Raw genomic sequence first — 19,352 nt, 5'->3', positions numbered from 1 at the left:
ATGTTTGGTTTTACCATGAAATACTAGATTTTTAGCTATGGCAACTATTGATTGGTTATCAACTTTGATTTCAATTGCTTCCATCTACTCTTCATTCAAATCAAATAACAACTTCCTAAGCCAAATAGCTTGATTCACTGTTGTAGCAACTACAATGTATTCTGCTTCAGCTGTGGATTGAGCAACAGTTTGTTGCTTCTTTGAACTCCAGCAAAATACCCTTGAGCCAAGTGTGAAGAAGTAACCAGAGGTGCTCTTCATGTCATCAACAGAGCCAGCCCAGTCACTATTTGAGTATCCAATTAGTTTAAGCTCATTCTCTTCCTTAAACATAACTCCATGGTTCAATGTTCCTTTGGCATATCTGAGGATTCTTTTAGCTGCTTTAAAGTGAGTCACATTACAGCAGTGCATAAACCTTGACAAGAGACTAACACCAAACATGATATCAGGCCTAGTTGCAGTTAAGTAAAGCAGGCAGCCTATTAGGCTTCGATATTCCTTCTCAGCGACCTTGTCTTGATTCCCACTATTAGTTAGTTTCTCTTCTTGTACTACTAGTGTACTAACTGATTTACAATTAGCCATGCAGAATCTATTGAGAATCTTCAATGCAAAGGCATGTTGGCTGATAAAAATGCCTTGATAAGATTGGTTTACTTCCATGCCAAGGAAGTATGTCATGACTCCCAAATCTGTCATATTCTAGCATTTGCTCTTTGAATTCACTGATCAGTTCTTCTTTGCTTCCAGTCACAAGTAGATCATCTACATAGAGTGACACAATCAATAAAGTTTCACCTTCTGATCTCTTTACATAGAGTGTAGCTTTACTAACACTCTTTTCCAAATTCGAGCTTAGACAGATAAGTGTCTATTTTGTCATACCAGGCTCTTGGCACCTGCTTCAGGCTATATAAGGCCTTCTTCAGCCTAAAAACCTTGTCCTCTTATCCTTGGACTTTAAAGCCTTCTGGTTGCTCAATGAAAATCTCCTCCCTCAGAAAGCCATTAAGAAATGTTGACTTAACATCCAACTAGTGAACGTTCCAACGTTTCTGTGCAGTTGAAGCAAACAGCAGCTTGATTGTATCAAGTCTTGCTACTGGTGCAAAAGTTTCTATAAAATCGATACCATATTGCTGACTGTAGCCCTTCACCACGAGCCTTGTTTTGTGTTTGTTCAGAGAGCCATCAGCATTATATTTGGTTCTAAAAACCCATTTGACACCAATTACCTTCTGGTGATCTGGTCTGTTCACTAGTTCCCAAGTCTCATTCTTATGAATCATCTCCAACTCAGCTTCCATGGCCTTCTTCCAATGTTTGTCCTTGGCAGCTTCTTCATAGTTTGATGGTTCAACTAATGCAGTATTGCATCTGTGGTAAATATCTGCAATGGTCCTGGTGCCTCTCACAGGAGCATCATCAAAGTCTTCATTGCTTAGCTCGTTTTCAGCTGGTTCTAAGTTGTTGTTGGACTGATCGTCCTTAATTAGCTTAGCATCAGCACCATTCTAGCTCCAAATTTTATCTTCATCAAACTTTACATCTCTACTTACCAGAATTCTTTTTGTTGAAGGGTCATACACACTGTACCCCTTTTTTGTACTACTATAGCCAACAAATATTCCAGGGACAACCCTTTCTTCAAGTTTGCTCTTCTTTTCAACAGGAATGTGTGCATAACAGACACATCCTAACACCTTGAGGTGAGAAACTGTTGGCTTGAGTCCATGCCAGGCTTTAAAGGGGGTCTTATCCTTAACAGCATGAGTTGGTAGCTTGTTGAGGAGATATACTGAAGTATTGACTGCTTCAGCCCAAAAATTACTTGGTAGCTTGCTTTGAAACAGTAAACATCTGGCCATGTTCAGCACTGTTCTATTCTTCCTTTCACATACTCTATTTTGTTGAGGAGTATAAACATTTGTGAACTAACGGTGAATACCAGATTCCTCACACAGTTTCTGATATCTTTCAGACAAATGCTCACTGCCATTATCAGTTCTCAAGGCTTTGATTTTGCAACCCGATCGGTTTTCTACTAGTGCCTTAAATTTGCTGAAGGCCTCAAACACTTCAGACTTTTGCTTCAAGAAGTAGACCCAGCAAAATCTGGTCAAGTTATCTATAAATAGCACAAAATACCTGTTGTTATTTAGAGAAGAATTCTTCATTGGTCCATAGACATCAGAATGGACTAGCTCAAGCTTGTCTCGAGCTCTCTATGCCATTTTAGCTGGAAAAGGCAATCTAGCCTGCTTGCCAAGTTGACAATTTCACACACTGTGTCTTTTACTTCAACTTTTGACATATCATCCACCATATTCATTTTATGCAGCAGATCAAGTGATCTGTAGTTGACATGGCCTAGTCTCTTATGCCAAAGGCCAGTACTATCAACAAGGCTAGTGTAAGCCTTCTTTTCAAGCTGATTCATGTTAAGCATGAAACACTTATCAGCCGTAGCTACTGAGACCAACTTCTGGCTACATGTGTCTCTGACAATGCAAGTACCATTCTCAAAAATTAATGAGTACCCTTTTTCAACCAATTGTCCAACACTAAGAAGATTTTGATCAATGTCAGGTACAAAAAGCACATCTAAAATAACCTTGTTACCTGAACTAGTATTGATCACCACATTGCCCTTGCCTTTGGCTTCAATTAAATCTCCATTGCCAATTCTGAGCATAGCTTCTGTCTAGATCTCTGAATAGACCTTCATCAGCAGCCATATGATGTGTACAGCCACTATCCACTAGCCAGTTGGATTTGACTTTGCTTGAAGATACAAAATAGGAGGCTGTGAAGACATGAAGGTCCTCAGCAGCCTGAGCTTGAATTTGCTGTTGAGCTAGTGCCTTGCCTTTGTTCTTGCACACCTTCTCAACCTGGCCAAGCTATTTGCAGCTCCTGCATTGGATGTCTAGCCTATACCAGCAATATTTCTCCAAGTGTGTGGTCTTCTTGCAGTGGACACATGGTGGAAACTTCCTCTTTCCTGAATCTCTCCTTGATTTATCCCTCTTATCAAACTAAGGCTTCTTTCCTTTTTGGCTTGAACTGGAGCTCTCTTTGGCCCTTGCTTGGAAGGCTCCTTCAAGATGTTCTTCCTGCCTTTCTCTACTTCAATGCATAAAGGGAGTTCACCAATTCAGACAAAGAAATGGTTGTCAAGTCCCTTGAGTCCTCGAATGATGAGATTTTGGACTCAAATCTTTCTAGAAGGGCGGTGATGACCTTTTCCACAACTTTGCTCTCACTGAAGTCTTCTCCAAGGAGTCTTATGCTGTTGACAGTAGCCATAATTCTGTCTGAGTATTGCTTCATAGTCTCAGACTCCTTCATCTTCAAGTTTTCAAAATCTCTTCTGAGATTAACCAACTATTGCTACCTTATTTTATTTGAACCCATGAACTCCTCCTTTAGCTTTTCCCATGCTTCTTTGGGTAAATTGTAGGCCATTATCCTGGTCAAAATCACATCTGACACCCCATTTTGCAAACAAGCCAAGGCTTTATGCTTCTTTGTGCTTTCCTCAGCATGTTGCCTCATTTGAGCAATTGTTGGATTAGCCCTCAATGGAGGTGGCTCGAAATCATTTTCAACTACACTCCACAAGTCTTGTGCTTGAAGGTATGTTCTCATCTTGACTACCCAAATGTGGTAGTTCTCACCAGCAAACACTGGAGGTGGAGGTGGAGTGAAACTCATCCTGCTAAAACAACTTCAACAGCTTCAAACTCTTGCTTCTCGTGCTTTAGTTTTCTTAAAATAAAAACGACCAACAACAGAGGCCCTCGAAGACTTAGGCTCTGATTACCATTTGTTGGAACAATGGCAGCAACTTAAGCAAAATCAAAACAAAACAAAAGCCAAGAAGAAACCAAAGTAAAAATTGAAAAGAAAAGAGTTTGAACAATATTGTAACCGGATAACTACTCATTCATTCAACAAATTTGAAATTATATGTAAGTTACATAGCAAATGTTCAGTTACCTAATTATGTAACTGCTCCCACTTATACTCAACTAATACAAGATTGAATTACATAAAAAGCTAGCTGACATATCAGCTATTACATCAATTTCAAATCAAGTTCTAATCCTACTAACTTTTGAACAAGATTACAAGATAACTAGACAAAGTTACATAGGAACAAAATGATCAAAATGAAACAAAACCAGTTGCTGCATTCGGTTCTGCTCCATAGCATATCTGCATGGTGAGCTGCTGAATTTTTTTTGTCACTGGTTAGATGTTGCATTGCAGGCCAATGCTTAACACGACTTTGATGTCATTTCCTATTTGAAATGACCTTTGCCTTGGCATCTCCTTAGGAATCAGACAAGAAGAGGACCGATCTTAGATCTGGTTGACTATGATATTGCAGCTCAAGTGGAGTTCTGGGAACACTGTCTGGTGGGGTTCATGCTAGATAATCGATGGTTCTCCATCCATAGACTCCAAGAAAAAATCAATACGAGTTGGAGACTGAGAAACAGGATCACAGTCATGGGAAAGGTTGGAGAACTGTTTGTAGTGCACTTTGATGATCCAATGAACAGAGATTATTTATTTGCTGAAAACCCATGGACCTTTGATGGAGCTTTTTTTGTTTTCGACCAATGGAGGCCTGGTATGGTACTGAGAAATCTCCAGTTTCTTAGTGCTCCCATTTGGGTGAAAAAATGGGGTTTATCCTTAGAATACATAAGTACATAACCCCATATATTGCATTGAATATAGGAGTTTTGGTTAGTAATATTCTGCAAGTTGATTGGAATGGGATAGTGCCCTTGAATATCCGGTATTTAAGAGTGAAGGTGGCGTTCGACCCATAAAGTCATTTAATGGAGGGATACTTCGTTAGAGTGAACAATAAACGCCGAATCTGGGTTGAGTTTAGATATGAAACGTACTTTATAAGTTTTGCAGGAATTGTGATTGAATAGGGCACACGTTCCCAAACTGCACAATGGATAATACGAAGCTTGAACGAACAGATGGATAGGGTCGGTAAAAAGTACAACGTTGGCATAGGAATGGGATCAACTTCATTAACAAGATACATGCCTATGAGAGAAGACCAGAGAAAAGAAATACAGTTGTTCAGTTATTTAACCAGGAAGATGATTGGGATCAAGCATTTTTTCCAGTCTTGGAGGAACCAATCCAGGTGATGTTGGTGATCCTGATTTTGATCCCTCTGACGTTTCGAGTTCGACCATAATCGATTTGCAGGACATGGAGGAATCAGGTCGACAAAAAAGGGGCCACTGAATCTGGCCGAAATAGATACAATCCCCATGAGGAACTTCAATACTGGTGAGGGTTCACCTCTCAGTATGGTAATCCCTAACATAGTAGGGGGACCACTTAATGATAGGGAAGGCTTCAACAGTTTGAAACGGTCGGAGCACATAAACATCCATGCAGAGCCATGCAAAAAAATGAACATGGAAAGCTAAAAATGGCGAAGGTGGCACTGGATGTGGCAGGGCTTACGACGAGCAGTTATTTTACATCGGGCAACTTCGAAGTTGGGGAATGTAGTAAGAAATCCCCGAGTTTTGGCCTGAATGGAACCCTCTTATACCACCCAACCAACGAGGAGTGTGTCACGTTTGATATTGATATTTCAGAGCTCGAGAATGAAGTTATATTTGAAACTTGGTTAAAGAGTATGGAGGATCCTTCATCGGACCAATAAGAGAATGCTAAAGAAGAGGGCATAAATGTGATCCAGTCAGTAAATGATGGCAACCAACAACAAGTGTTAGGGAACCAAGGTAACCTGACACTGAACTTTGATGTTGAGAGTCAGTCAAGCCAGAAAAGAAAAGCAACAGAAGAACGTGACGAATCACTGGAGAAGAAGAAAAATAGGACTCATGATTACCAGTTATATGATTTATGGCACCTGAGTCAATAACCCATTTAGACGATGAAATTATCATACATGCAGTGGTTTCACCTGACTCGGCATTGGTAGAGATAGGAGTGGATAATTCATGGTATGTAGTAAACTCACCTATACATATTATTCTAAAAGATGATTTGAGTGTTGCGACAACATTGCAGTCTCGGTACAATTATTGTTACAACCTCAGAATAACTTACCAAAATATAATAGTCCAACAGAGATCCCAACCCTTGCTTTCACTACCAAAAACTTAATACAAACAATTCGGAGTAGTACCAGACAGTAGCTAAAACCCTAAAAAGCACCAAAAAACCTCTTGAAACCACCTCTGATTGAACACCCAATCATCTGATTGAAAACCCTAAAAAGTACCTTGAGTATGCAAAGCAATCTCCCGCTGAAGAAAGAAGATAAATAACCCATCGACCTTATCGTAATGTTCCTTAAGGTCTTTCCATACTATTTGGTAGCATTTGTTGCAAACACGATTTCAGCGGACAGATCGGTATTAACAATGTTCAAAATTCATGAAACAACAATCGCATTACAATGATCCCATTGTGACTTAAAGATTGATTGCACTGACTCTCTTGAGCAAGATCCATCAACAAAACCAACCTTATTTTGGCCAGGAAAGCAATTCACATGGATCAGCTCCAAATAGCATAATTTTCATGACCCATTAACTTATGCGAAACCAATTGAGTGCCTGATGTGGTTGAAGGCTGCAAATACATTAAATTATTGAAGTCCATGGTGACTGACTCTCCACCTCTGCCATTGCAATCTGAAATGGTCATTGTAATGGAGAAACCGAAGAAATGCACAACAAAGAAGAAAGTAAGAAAGTAGAAGCAAACTAAAACAAAAAAAAAAACCACGAACAAAAGCAAAGAAAGACCACGAAGCAAGAAAGTTGATTAATTAGCAGCCTCCACTACTATCATCACAGTAAATGGAAGCTCTGATACCATATTAAGATATCAGTGGATAATGAAATAATCGATTGAAATAAGAAAACAATCGATTAACCAAGAGTAAAAGAATTTCTTACTCCATCCCATTATCCAATAAACTTACAATAGTTGACTCATAAATATCATTCTATTAACCGCTTACTAAATAAACTAAATAAACTTAATAACTACCTAACCATATTTCCAACTTCTACATAAGCATTCAACAATTTAATGAAAAATAGTTGTAGTGAAAGATGAAATTTGACTTAAAAAACGTATAGAGGCATAAAGAACACTAGGCCCTTATTGTTGCCCTTCATAACCACTGTGCTCAACACAAGTTCTTCCCCTTGGGGATTAAAAATTCATAATGGTGATTAAAGGTTGCTATACTTCAATTGGGCTCTTATCTCAACCCTTATCAAAAATAAATTATTAATTTTTTGTTAATGATGTATTTTCTTAATGGTAAGATTGAGATACGAGTATTTTATAATCTCAAATTTGAATTTTTCCCTACATAAACTAGGTGTGAATTCTCATTGAAAAATATTAATGAAATTAGATAAATTTTTAATAATTAAAAGGTAAAAGAATGGAATTGCTTCAAACTTAACACAAATTCTGATAGCTTGAAACACAATATCTTCGCTATTAAGCTTTGACTATTGATTTAGAGTCTTTTTAGATGAGTGTTACTTCCAGTATAGTGCGTTTAGTTTTCTTTTTGTCTCACACTACAATTTTGTTACAGTATTTAATCTCAATGTCACCGTTATTTTTACACTAATTGCAGATAAACATACCGTCCATCTCCTAAGGAACTTAATCAATTTTATTAAAAAAAAAGCATTGTTGTAATGAAAAAAAATCCAAAAAGATTCATTTGAATAGAAAGAACAAAAAAAAAAAAAGAAAGAAAGAAAGAAGGTCTTCCATCAGCAAGTTCAAATGAAAAAAAGCCCAATAGCCAATAGCCATTACCCAATTCATCCAGCCACTTAGCCGAGCAAATTTTCGATTTCTTTTTCTTTTTCTTTTTCCTGAATTGAGGAGAAATCTACCGCTAGAAGAAAAGGGAAAAGCAGGCAGCAAACTAAAAAAGCGCAGACATGTCGTTCATGAAAGGAGATTTGTTAACGAAAACAAGGAAACTCGTCAATGGTTTAGCCAAACCTCAGCCTGTTTGGCTTAAAGCCATGGAACAGTTTGTCTCTTTCTCTCCCCGTTATTTTCCCCCTTTTTTATGTTTTAAATTCGGTTTCAGCTTATTTTTCTTTTGTTTTGTTAACTTTTTACAATTAAAATCGAAATGGATATTAAAGTTGCTTTGTTTTAGGATTTGAAAATCTGGGTTTTCTTTAAATTGTTCCAATGAGTTAATTTTTAGTGTAGGTAATGAAAATCGGATTATTTTGATGACCCTAATTGCTTGATTTCTCTCGTCTTTTACTCGAAAACGAACACAAATAACTTTTAGTCTCTTGGCTTAGCTTCAGAATGGCGACTCCACTTCACTTTCTAGGTTTTATTTTTCTTAGATGATGTGCCACTTGCTTTGCTGCAATATGGAAAAGAAAATATAAGGCTTGTTTTTATTTATTTGAAGCTGAAGTATTGTTATGAAGCTCCGATTTGCAACTTTGCTATGTGTGAAATATGATTAAGAGACTGAATGTTGTTTATGAACTTGTTTGTTATCCCTTGTATTGTTGAAGGTCCATAACTAATTAATTATGGCATTCATGTCCTTAGTTTAGGGTTTAAACTTTGTCTCTACAGAATTTTAGCTGATTTAATCTATGAATGATACGTGGTTTTGTGTTTTACAGGGCTCCGCCGGCAACCTTTCCTCGTCCCGATGGAAAACTTAAGGCAATCAGCCTCCCAGAGGATGTTTACATTAAAAAGTTCTTCCAGAAATATCCGGTTGCGAAAGGTCATGATGCCATCAAGTATAATATTCCTTCCTTTACTATGTTTTTGTTATTCAGTTTCGTGTGTAACATGGTATTAAGAACAATAGATTTAGACATGCCTTCTTAGAGCCAATTTGGCTTGAATTATCACTGTGTTAATAATGAAAATGGGTATTTCGTTTTCTTAATCTTTTGTCTGAAGAAAACAAATCAAGTCTTATGAGTTTGGTGTTCTTGATGCTAACTGGATACGATGCAGATATCAAATGGTGCAAATATGATCTTTTGCTTATAGTTGAGTGAGATGCTCATGTGCTTTTTTTTAAAATCTTCTGAATTTGCATTTTTATTTTAACGGTTTCTTGTTTATACATGTGTATGGATATATCTATTTGTTTGGTTGTTGAATTTTGAAAACGATTGTAAAAGGTATGGTATGTTGCTCTAACTCTTCATTTTTCTCAAAGCACTTGTGTCCAACACATTTGAGTTAGGGATATGGCCTTCTAAGGACCCTTCAAATAATCTACTCTCTCGTGGAGTCTCAAGTAACATAGAGTAAAAAGAATTCTTTCTGGAGAAACTCCTGTGAGTCATAATATGGATTTACTGAGGAATTATTCTGCACAATGGAAGTTTGGTTGATAACTCACTGCAACTTTTATATGCATCTGATATTAACTTATGGATGATTGATCGACATGAATTTATCCTTCATGCAGTTCCGAAATAAGAGATCTCTATGTTTTGCTTCTTTTAATAGTTTGTTACTTTGTTTTTTCTTTTAATCTTTGATTGAATGATTTCTTACTCTGGTTTCATATTAGACATGGTGGATGAGTTGATTAAGTTTGTGCCTTGCTTCCATGCAGAATATCTGCTTATGACCCTCCACCGGCACGTCTATTTGGTTTGCGAGTACTTGAATTGAAAGAGCAGGGAGTCACTGAGGAGGAAGCAATGGCCGTAGCTGATGTATGTTTCTTGTGTTCTGAGACTACCTGTTGTTCTTGTTTTTGGTTTTTGCTTCTATAAATTGCCAGTGCATGCTTTGATGATTGTTGAATGGAACTGTCCTTGTTACTTTTTGCCTGTTGTGTTCATGAGTTCATCATCACTATTCATAGGCCATGAACTTGTAATTTATGGTGGGTTCTATGAACATGGATAGTGATAAAAGTTGCTTAAGTCTTATGAACATTTTGTTAACTCTTGGCATCCCATTTTAGATGGAATATCGGAAGGAGAAAAAGGAGAAGAAGAAAGCATATGCTCGTTTAAAACAAATCGCCCGTCTTCAAGGAAAGAAACCTCCACCAAACCCATACCCTAGTGCAATCAAGGAGAGACAAGAGCTGGAGAGAAAGTTTGTCCGAGAACGTTTCTCCAGTCCAGAGATATTGAAAATTGTTGAAAAAATTAAAGAGGAGAGGCGAGTTGAGAGATTCAATGGATCAGTCGGTGGTGGCTTTTGAGATGACCCGTATTTGGTGAAACAGTGCTGATTATTTTAACTTGAACTTCATTTAGACCATTGCTATAGGTTTTTACTTTCTGATTTCTGCTTAAATTTGTTATGTCATTGGATGTTTTGGACCAAGTTTTCTAAATTGCTTGCATCTGATACAGGGTAAGAAATTTTGTAGGATTTTGAAATAATTGGGATCCCAATGCAACATGTTTTTTTAAGATGCCACCAAATTGATTAGATAATAAGATTATGCTACTAAATTGCACATTGTGTATATTTGAAATTAGTTCTCTTTTTTTTAAATTCAAAGCTGGTGAATAAAGAATGATAATGACTCTTGTTTTATAGTTCGTTTTGAATAAATCAGAGTTATGTTGTTTTACAATTCATTGGGATGTATGGCAACATATCGAGTACTCCTCGCATAGTTGTTGTCTCTTGTGCACAAGTTCGAACATGAAGCTTGAAGAGTTGCATCATCTCCTACAAGTCACAACTATCTTATGTAATATTTTTGTTGTTGTTGACTTTTACTTATCCATTGGTGGCATGTACATAGGTGGTCTTGACTATTATCTTATGTAATCATATATATGCGATATGTCTTATGTTTTACCATAAGTAGGGGTTGTTGGCTAAATGCATGCTAGGTATGGTTGATTTTGATAAGTAGATCCTTATGCTTAAAGAGTGATAGTTTAAGTATGCATTAAGCTTGTGTATGGGTTGTAGGATGATAGGTAGCTTGGTTGGAGGTTAGAAAATGACTTGGCAAAGCTTTAGATAGCCATTTAGGCCTTGAAACTATTGGTCAACTAGCTAAAATGTTATTCAAGCAAGAGTAGGGCTTTCCTACTAGCAAAGAAACCATAAATTAGCCTAAATCGTGCAATTTAGCACACAAGTCTCGATACCTAGGGTGATGGCATTGAGACCCTCAAAAGTTAGTAGCCAAAAATAGAAAAATAGAGGATCCAAGTATAGATACCAAAAGGGTTGGCGTTGATACCCATAGCCATACATCTCTCGATAATGTTTTGCTCTAAAGCTTAGATAAACGTACGAGGTAAACGTGTTATATGGCCTAGAGTTACCGCTTAACAACATAGGTTCATTGTATAAAGGTAGTAGAATCAAATAATCTCTATATAGACATTGACCATATACCGTATCATTGGAGATGCCCCAGGCATCAAATGTGGTACCGTCTGATTGGGTTATCACCGGTTTAAGTTAAGGGATGTTACATTTAGTGGTATTTAGTGATGGTAATGGGGTGAAGTGGGGTGAGTCAAATTTCTGCTTGTCCCGATCCCAAACTAAAATTTTAGACTTGTGCCCTAACCTCGACAATTTTTTTAAGATGCCCACCTTGAACATGACCTCCAAATTTTATAAAAAAGTTCCAACCTGCTGTGAATTTATGTTATTTTATTGCTTCAAATAAATTATTTAACTATAAAAAGTGATGAATTGTTCAAAAATATTGATTACTTACTCTCTTTTTGTTTGACACAATACTTAAACCTAAACATAATCCCTCCTCAACCCATAAACAGAATGATGATGCGCTTCAATACACGTAAACCTATGTCCTCTTCTATTGACAATAATGCTCATATCAATCGAGCTAAGAGTCAATTGACTTAATATATATATATATATATAACAACTAAAGTGGTTATAATTCTAATAAATCATTCATAACATAATACAAAGTTCCACATAAAATAAGTTCAAACATAAGCCATAACATAAGTTCAAAACACAAGCTAATCAAAAACAATTCTCGCCACACTAAACAACCGAACCAATAGGAATCCGCCATTGTCATCAACTTCATTTTCTCCATTTTCTTCTAGCCTCACTGTAGACGGGTGGCAAGCACCAAACACAGGTCTGTTCAACAAATTACTAGTTAGGCCTTTACAGGGGGTTTAGTTTGGGATGAGTATGGGGCTTGGCAGCTGGGTTTTTGCAGGAATATTAGGGCTTGCTCTGAACTCGAATCGGAGCTTTGGGCATTATTGGATGGGCTAAAACTAGCATGGAACTTGGGAGCAAAAAGGTTGCAAGTTGAGAGCGACAGTAAAGTTGCAATGTAGATGGCTTCAGATCGAACTGTTGAGGGAGTCTCGAGTACTGTCAAAGAGATTAGAGATTTGTTGGACCAAGATTGGCAAATTGAGCTCAAACATATATTCAGTGAATCTAATTTTGCAGCTGACTTCATGGCGAAAATGGCGGTTTCTCTTGCTGTTGGTCTGCATGTTCATATCAAGCCTCCCATGTCGATTTTACCAGGGTTGGATCATGATACTATGAATTGTAGTAAGAAGTCAGTACATTGTAGCTACACTAGATTCCAACTTTTCACAAATCTCTTCTGCAAGCGCACCTATCATTTTCAGTTGGCAAGTGTTTGTACAAAAGATCATGATGTAATTGTACACAACGATGGGATGCATTCTTATAAGCTAAAGTAGATTGGAGTATCAAATAAGTAGAATTTCATCGCATTTTAACATCAACACATATTTTTATGGAATTGGGCAAGTTTGGATGGGTAGCATTTACCTGCAGTTAGTATAAAAACAGCAGTGGCGGTGAGATTAGATACTATAGTGTGAGACAAAAAGTAAGCTAAATGCATTACACTACACCAAATTGCCCATCCAAACCCACTCTAAATACAAAATGTGTGCATGACAACGTATATGGAAAAAATCCTATTAAGCATGAACGTATTAACACCCCTTACCCGTCCTATGTACAGTACAAATGGAAGTTGCTATCGAAATACTAATAGGACAAATACATTTTTATTTATTCAAGAAATTCTTAACTTGAAAATAGATTTTCAATTGCTATGGAACCAGATCAGCTACCTAGTAGATTACACTTCTAAGATTTTTCCTAACAATGCTATTTATAGGAGAATGCTATGAGATAATACTTTCACTTTTTGGACATGATATCTTTATAGTTTCATCTATGGCCGCTAGAGGAATACAAAAAGGACGAGTTAGGATTGCTAAGCTTGTTCGAATATTGTAATGATAGACAACGTTAGTAAAAGATTGCACGACTAAATTAATAAAATATATAAATATTAATTTTAAACTTATTATTATATCAATAAAATAATTTATTTTAATTTTTCGTTAATTATTTAACGACTGATTAATCAAAAATTAAAATTTGAAAAACATTAATAACTAAATCGAAAATTTTACAAATTAAGGATGAAAATAATAAAATAAACCAAAACCGATGGATAATTATTTAGTTTAATTAAAATTTAATTAACCATGGTTGGTCCCGAAGAGTTAGGGCCTCGGTTCTGACAAAATGAAAAGTTTTAAAACTCGTGATATCTTCCACCAAAATATCGTGATATTTTAAGATTAAAAATAATAATATTTTCTGGGGATTATTCTGATAATTAATTAGGAAAATAAATTCTCTGATGATTTTTATTTGGATATGATTTTATTTTCTGATTTTGCCTCTTAGTTGACTTATATTTTATGTTTTATAACCCTTCTAAAATGTTTTTTATTTATTTATTTCCGATTGAGTATTAATTAGATTAGCATCGATATTATTATCAGTACAAGACATAGATTCGAGTGCATTAAAAGTGTATTATTCATACAAAACTCATACAAAATGAGAATCATTTGATTAGATCAATATCGTCATCAATCGAATTTTAACTCAGCTTTAAAATAACTAAAAATCCATATAAAATGGAAGTTATGAGATTTGAACCCAAACATCATATTGTGTTACGATCTTAATTTTACCATTTTAAAGAAAGTCACATTTTATTTTTATATTATTTTTATAATTTTATTTATACTATATATTGAATATTTGATCGAATCAATACCACTCATCAACGATTCTAACTTAATTATAAAATAACAAAAAATTCATATAAAATTATCATAGTTTTTATAATGTCAGTTTTACAATTTTAACCAAAAATAAATTTTATTTTATTTTATATATTTTTTATAAATTTATAATATTTTATACTCACAAATCTAATAAAATGACTATTATAGTCCCATTTATTTATTAAGGATATATGTTTCCTTTTACTCATGAATTAAGTTGCCTCTGGGTTAAAGCTGAGTTCGGACCGGACATAGAAAAATATTTATATATTTCATGTTTGTCAAGCTCGACTCGACTCAAAATAATAGTCTAAAATTTTGTCTAAATCTATCCATATTTGTAAAAGTTTAACCTAATCTCATTTTATATTTACTTTTATATTATTTTATTTTAATTTTATATAATTTTAACATTATTTTTAATGTTTACATTAAAATAGTATTATATATTTAGTATATGTTTATTTTTTAATAAGATATAAGTAACATAATATAATATAATATTATAAATTTAATAATGAGCAGTCAAATTCAGACCTTAAATATTCAAACTCAAGCTTATCAATATTTTAAACGAGCCTAACTCTTTTACTGAGACTCATTTTTCAAGTATAATAGTTTTATTCAATCTCTCCTAAATTTCGAACAGACATTTGAATCTGGACGAGTAATCCGGTCCATTAATAAATGGTGTTGAAAAAACCATTTTTGTCCTCCATTCTCATCCCAATAATTTCTTTTATTTTTTAAAGGAAAAAGAAACAATATATGCGTGTAAATATATTGTCACTGCACAGTCCTCTGGTCGGCAAACAACACAAAATCTTTCCAGTTAAAATCTCTTTTCTCCATCATTTTCTTTCCTCTTTAAAACTTTCATTTTCTATTCAATTTCCCATAACGACCTGGTTTTTCATTTTCCTTTCCTTTCCTTTCTCAAACTTTGTTTCTCTTCATTCTCGAAGTCTTTGAACTTTTATATCTTTCATTTTCCTTTCTTGTTTTGGCCTTAAAAGGGTTGAGATTCTTGCATTGTTTCTGCTTCTTTTTGTTCATTGTAATCTGGGTTTCTTCCTTTTGGTGGAAAAATTATCTCCTTTTATTTAAAGGTAAGGTCTTTTACTCTTTCCTTCTCCCTTTTAAGTGAATTCTTTGATTTTTTTTTTGGGGGTGTGTGTGGAAAATATGATTGTATATAGCTATGGTGTTTTCTTTTTTGTTTTGGGGGAGGGGGGGGAGCGGATTTTGTTCTATCTTCTAATTTATCTGTCTAATTGATTGTGTGCTTAAGATATATTTCCAATTTCATGTGTTAGCAGAATAATCAAGTGAGGAAAAAGAGGAAGGGTAGTTATCTGTATGGTTTAGACCTCGAGAATTGGGAAAACAATGATAACAGTAATGGATTGTAGGAAAGAAGTGGTTAAGACATCAGAAAAATGCTTAGATCCTCAACTATGGCATGCTTGTGCTGGTAATATGGTGCAAATGCCAGCGGTGAACTCCAAGGTGTTCTATTTCCCTCAAGGTCATGCTGAACATGCCAATAGGAATGTAGATTTTGGGAGTCTTTTAATTCCTTCACTCATCCTATGTAGAATTTCGGCCATTAAGTTTATGGCAGATCCTGAAACTGATGAGGTTTATGCTAAAATTATGCTGGTTCCTTTGAGAGAGAATGATTTTGGGTATGAAGATGGTTTTGATGGAAATATTGGGATGGAGAATCTTGAAAAACCACCTTCTTTTGCTAAGACATTGACTCAATCCGATGCTAATAATGGTGGGGGTTTCTCAGTTCCCCGGTATTGTGCAGAGACTATATTTCCTAGGTTGGATTATAGTGCTGAACCCCCTGTTCAGACCATTCATGCAAAGGATGTACATGGTAATATTTGGAAATTTAGGCATATATATAGGGGAACACCTCGCCGGCATCTTTTGACGACGGGGTGGAGTAATTTTGTGAATCATAAGAAGCTTGTGGCTGGTGATTCGATTGTCTTTCTTCGAGCAGAGAATGGAGATCTCTGTGTGGGAATCCGTAGGGTGAAGAGAGGTATTGGAAGTGGACATGAGTATCCTTCTAGTTGGAATTTGGGGGATGGAAGCTCTGGTTATTCTCCACTCTTGAGGGAGGGGGAGAGTAAATTGATGAAGAATGATTCGAATGGGGATCTGAGGGGAAGAATAAGGCCCGAGAATGTGATTGAAGCTGTGAGTCGTGCCGCCAATAGGCAACCCTTTGAGGTTGTTTACTATCCACGAGCAAGCACTCCTGAGTTCTGTGTGAAGGCCTCATCAGTTAGAGCTGCAATGCAAACCCACTGGTATCCTGGGATGAGGTTCAAAATGGCTTTTGAAACCGAGGACTCCTCACGGATTAGCTGGTTTATGGGAACAATATCTACCGCTCAGGTCGTTGATCCCATCCGTTGGCCTAATTCTCCATGGCGCCTTCTTCAGGTATATCCAGTATTTCTCATAACTTTATATTGTCATTGATTTGCAATTTACCTTATATTCTGCTCTTAGATTTGCTTCTAATAATTTTTTCCCGAATTAACATATTTTTTCAGGTGGCATGGGATGAGCCAGATTTACTACACGATGTGAAGTGTGTTAGCCCATGGTTGGTTGAATTGGTGACAAACATACCAGCCATCCATCTTAATCATTTCTCGCCCCCAAGGAAAAGGATGTGGCTTCCGCAACACCCTGATTTGTCTTTACTTGGCCAAATTCCAATGCCATCTTTTTCTGACAGCAGTTTCAGGTCCAGCAGCCCCGCATGTTGCATTACAAACAACATTCCTGGAGGCATACAGGGAGCCAGGCATGCACCGTTTGGATTATCTTCATCAGATGTCCGTTCCAGCAAGCTGCAGTCGGGCCTCTTTCCACATGATTTTAATCAGCTTGGTCATACTATCCCACCTATGGGACACTCCAGTGACTATGGAAACAATAGGAATATTTCTTCCTCGCATACAATGGGAAATCTTACCCAAAGTTTAAAAGAAAGCAATGAAAAAAAGACACCCCATATCTTATTGTTTGGTCAACTCATTTTCTGTGAGCAGCAGGTTTCTCAGAGCTGCTCAGATACAATTGGAAACAGTTCATCCAACGGGAATACAGAGAAGACTGTGATTTCTTCCGATGCCTCTGGATCTGCATTACATCAAAATGCTCATGAAAATTCTTCAGATGAAGGGTCTCCTTGGTACAAAGAGCTCCCAAAAACCAACATGGGGTTGGAGACTGGTCATAGCCAAGTCTTCACGGAATCAGAGAATGTGGGAAGAACCCTAGATCTTTCAGCTCTCAGATCATATGAAGAGCTGCACGGCAAGCTAGCCAACATGTTTGGCGTAGAAAGTTCAGATATGCTGAGAAACATGTTCTACCGAGATGCTGCTGCTTCTGTTAAGCACACAGGAGATGAGCCCTTCAGGTACCAATGGTTCCTTGGGATCGTTTGCTTTTTAATTTTTCAAAGGTCAATCATTTTGTTTACTTAATGCTTTCAATGTTGCAGTGAGTTTTTGAAGACAGCAAGGAGGCTGACCGTTCTTACAGATTCAGGCAGTGACAACATGGGAAGATAGAGATTGCATATTTTCGCTAATTGTACAGTTTCAAACCCTTGGTTTTGATTTTCATTTCATTTCTTTTTGGGTAGTTGTGGGAAGGTTTCACTTCTCACCCATTTTTGGGTTACTTGTAAACCACATTTCTTTTTATCCTAACGGTAAGCTTATTACTGAAATGGCCGCCATTTTACTCCTTACGGAGTTTAGGCCTACAACTTGCTCAATAATTGTTTCCTAGTTATGCCTTTGTATCAGACTAAGAAATGAAGAGAACTTTTCTTTAACATTGATTGAGGAAATTTAAGTTCGAACTTCTAAGAAGACATGGTGAATCGGAATAAATGCATGTTGCTCGTTTCATGGAAAAAAAATTGAAAGATGATGAGGTAGGCATGGTGGTGGTAGAATCAGACAAAAGCATCCTTAACAACAGGGTGGTCTTACATTTTGAAATAACTTTCCAACCACCACAAAAAAAGTCAAATCTTTATTCATTATCAGACTTGAAATACATTTCATTAAATTCGTCTTTTTGTCATATCATAATTCTAAAGTGTTTTTATACCAACAAAGGAAAATGTGTTTAGAGTCAACCAAAATTGAATCCTGAAATGTTTTATGTTTATGGTGGAGAATATAGGAGTAGGTGGGTTTTCTTGCGTTCACGTACGCAGTTAGAAAAAAATTTTAGGTCAAAATTAAATTTTATATTTTTATGATAATAAAAAATATAATTTTATTATTTTAATATTCTATATTTTATAAATTTTAAAGAATTAAATTATTTTTATTTTATTTTTTTAAATGGTAAAAGTATAATTTTATCATTATTAATTTAAAATTTTATAAATTATAAAAAACATAAGTAAAAATTTTCTATTTTAGGAACCAAGGTTAAGATCCTGCTAGCCCCTAATTTTGCCACTGCTTACGTTCAAGTTGGGTCCATTTTTTCAGCCATGTAAATTAAATATAAAATAAATTATTAAAATCTTAATCTATAATATATATATATATATAAGAACTAATTTGGAAAATTTTTGCATGAATAAATGTTGTATTAGTTGAGATTATATTTTGTTGTGTCAAAATTGAGGTGTAAATGAGACTTTTGAACTATTTGAGTTTGACTTGAAGACAAAAACTCATATTTAGTTAGATTATTATCGAGTCAAATTTGGTAGAATCGAATTTAAATATTTGTGGCTAGTCAAATTTTTTATTTATAAATAATATTGAAAATCTTAATTTTAAATTTGAACTAAGGTAAAGCATAAATAATGGAAGAACCAAATTTCTTTACTAAATAAATAAGCTTAACTAAACCTAATTGAACAAACTCAAATGGCTAAATATATATCTCGAATATATCAAAATTTTTATAATTTGAACTCATATGACTCAGTTATTTCAAGCTTAATAAAATTTAATTGAGGTATATTTGTAAGTGGCGATTTTTACACCTAAAAATAAATATGAGTGTTCGACTGAATCGAGTGAATTTTTTTTTAGTTAATCAAGTTCATAAGTCATATTTTATCATCTTAACTTAATTTGAATTTTTCGAATT

General features: G+C 35.5%; 4 protein-coding genes across 4 annotated transcripts; 2 read left to right on the top strand and 2 right to left on the bottom strand.

The window, feature by feature from the left end:
• Positions 1-84: 84 nt before the first annotated feature.
• Positions 85-702, bottom strand: LOC108458998 (secreted RxLR effector protein 161-like). The gene has a single exon (XM_017758373.1). It carries the CDS (start codon positions 700-702, stop codon positions 85-87), a length of 618 nt encoding a protein of 205 aa, XP_017613862.1.
• Positions 703-1,937: 1,235 nt separating this feature from the next.
• On the bottom strand, positions 1,938-3,720 carry LOC108458999 (uncharacterized). The gene is made up of 5 exons (XM_017758374.1): positions 3,401-3,720; positions 3,157-3,295; positions 2,686-2,906; positions 2,262-2,567; positions 1,938-2,151 (listed from the first exon to the last, which is right to left on the bottom strand). The coding sequence occupies exons 1-5, from the start codon at positions 3,718-3,720 to the stop codon at positions 1,938-1,940; spliced, it is 1,200 nt and encodes a 399-aa protein (XP_017613863.1).
• Positions 3,721-7,873: 4,153 nt separating this feature from the next.
• LOC108460288 (uncharacterized) lies at positions 7,874-10,541 on the top strand. Its single transcript, XM_017759729.2, has 4 exons — positions 7,874-8,098; positions 8,724-8,846; positions 9,683-9,785; positions 10,040-10,541. Exons 1-4 carry the CDS (start codon positions 8,004-8,006, stop codon positions 10,283-10,285), a joined length of 567 nt encoding a protein of 188 aa, XP_017615218.1. The 5' UTR covers positions 7,874-8,003; the 3' UTR covers positions 10,286-10,541.
• A 4,421-nt stretch (positions 10,542-14,962) lies between these two features.
• LOC108460289 (auxin response factor 18-like) lies at positions 14,963-18,066 on the top strand. The gene is made up of 4 exons (XM_017759730.2): positions 14,963-15,295; positions 15,506-16,652; positions 16,766-17,643; positions 17,728-18,066. The coding sequence occupies exons 2-4, from the start codon at positions 15,576-15,578 to the stop codon at positions 17,795-17,797; spliced, it is 2,025 nt and encodes a 674-aa protein (XP_017615219.1). The 5' UTR covers positions 14,963-15,295; positions 15,506-15,575; the 3' UTR covers positions 17,798-18,066.
• The last annotated feature ends 1,286 nt before the right edge of the window (positions 18,067-19,352 follow it).

This window comes from Gossypium arboreum, chromosome 4, assembly GCF_025698485.1.
Source record: "Gossypium arboreum isolate Shixiya-1 chromosome 4, ASM2569848v2, whole genome shotgun sequence".
In the NCBI taxonomy this organism is placed as follows: domain Eukaryota; kingdom Viridiplantae; phylum Streptophyta; class Magnoliopsida; order Malvales; family Malvaceae; genus Gossypium; species Gossypium arboreum.
Note: the sequence above shows the minus strand (reverse complement) of the source record. Positions and strands in the feature narration are given on the sequence as shown.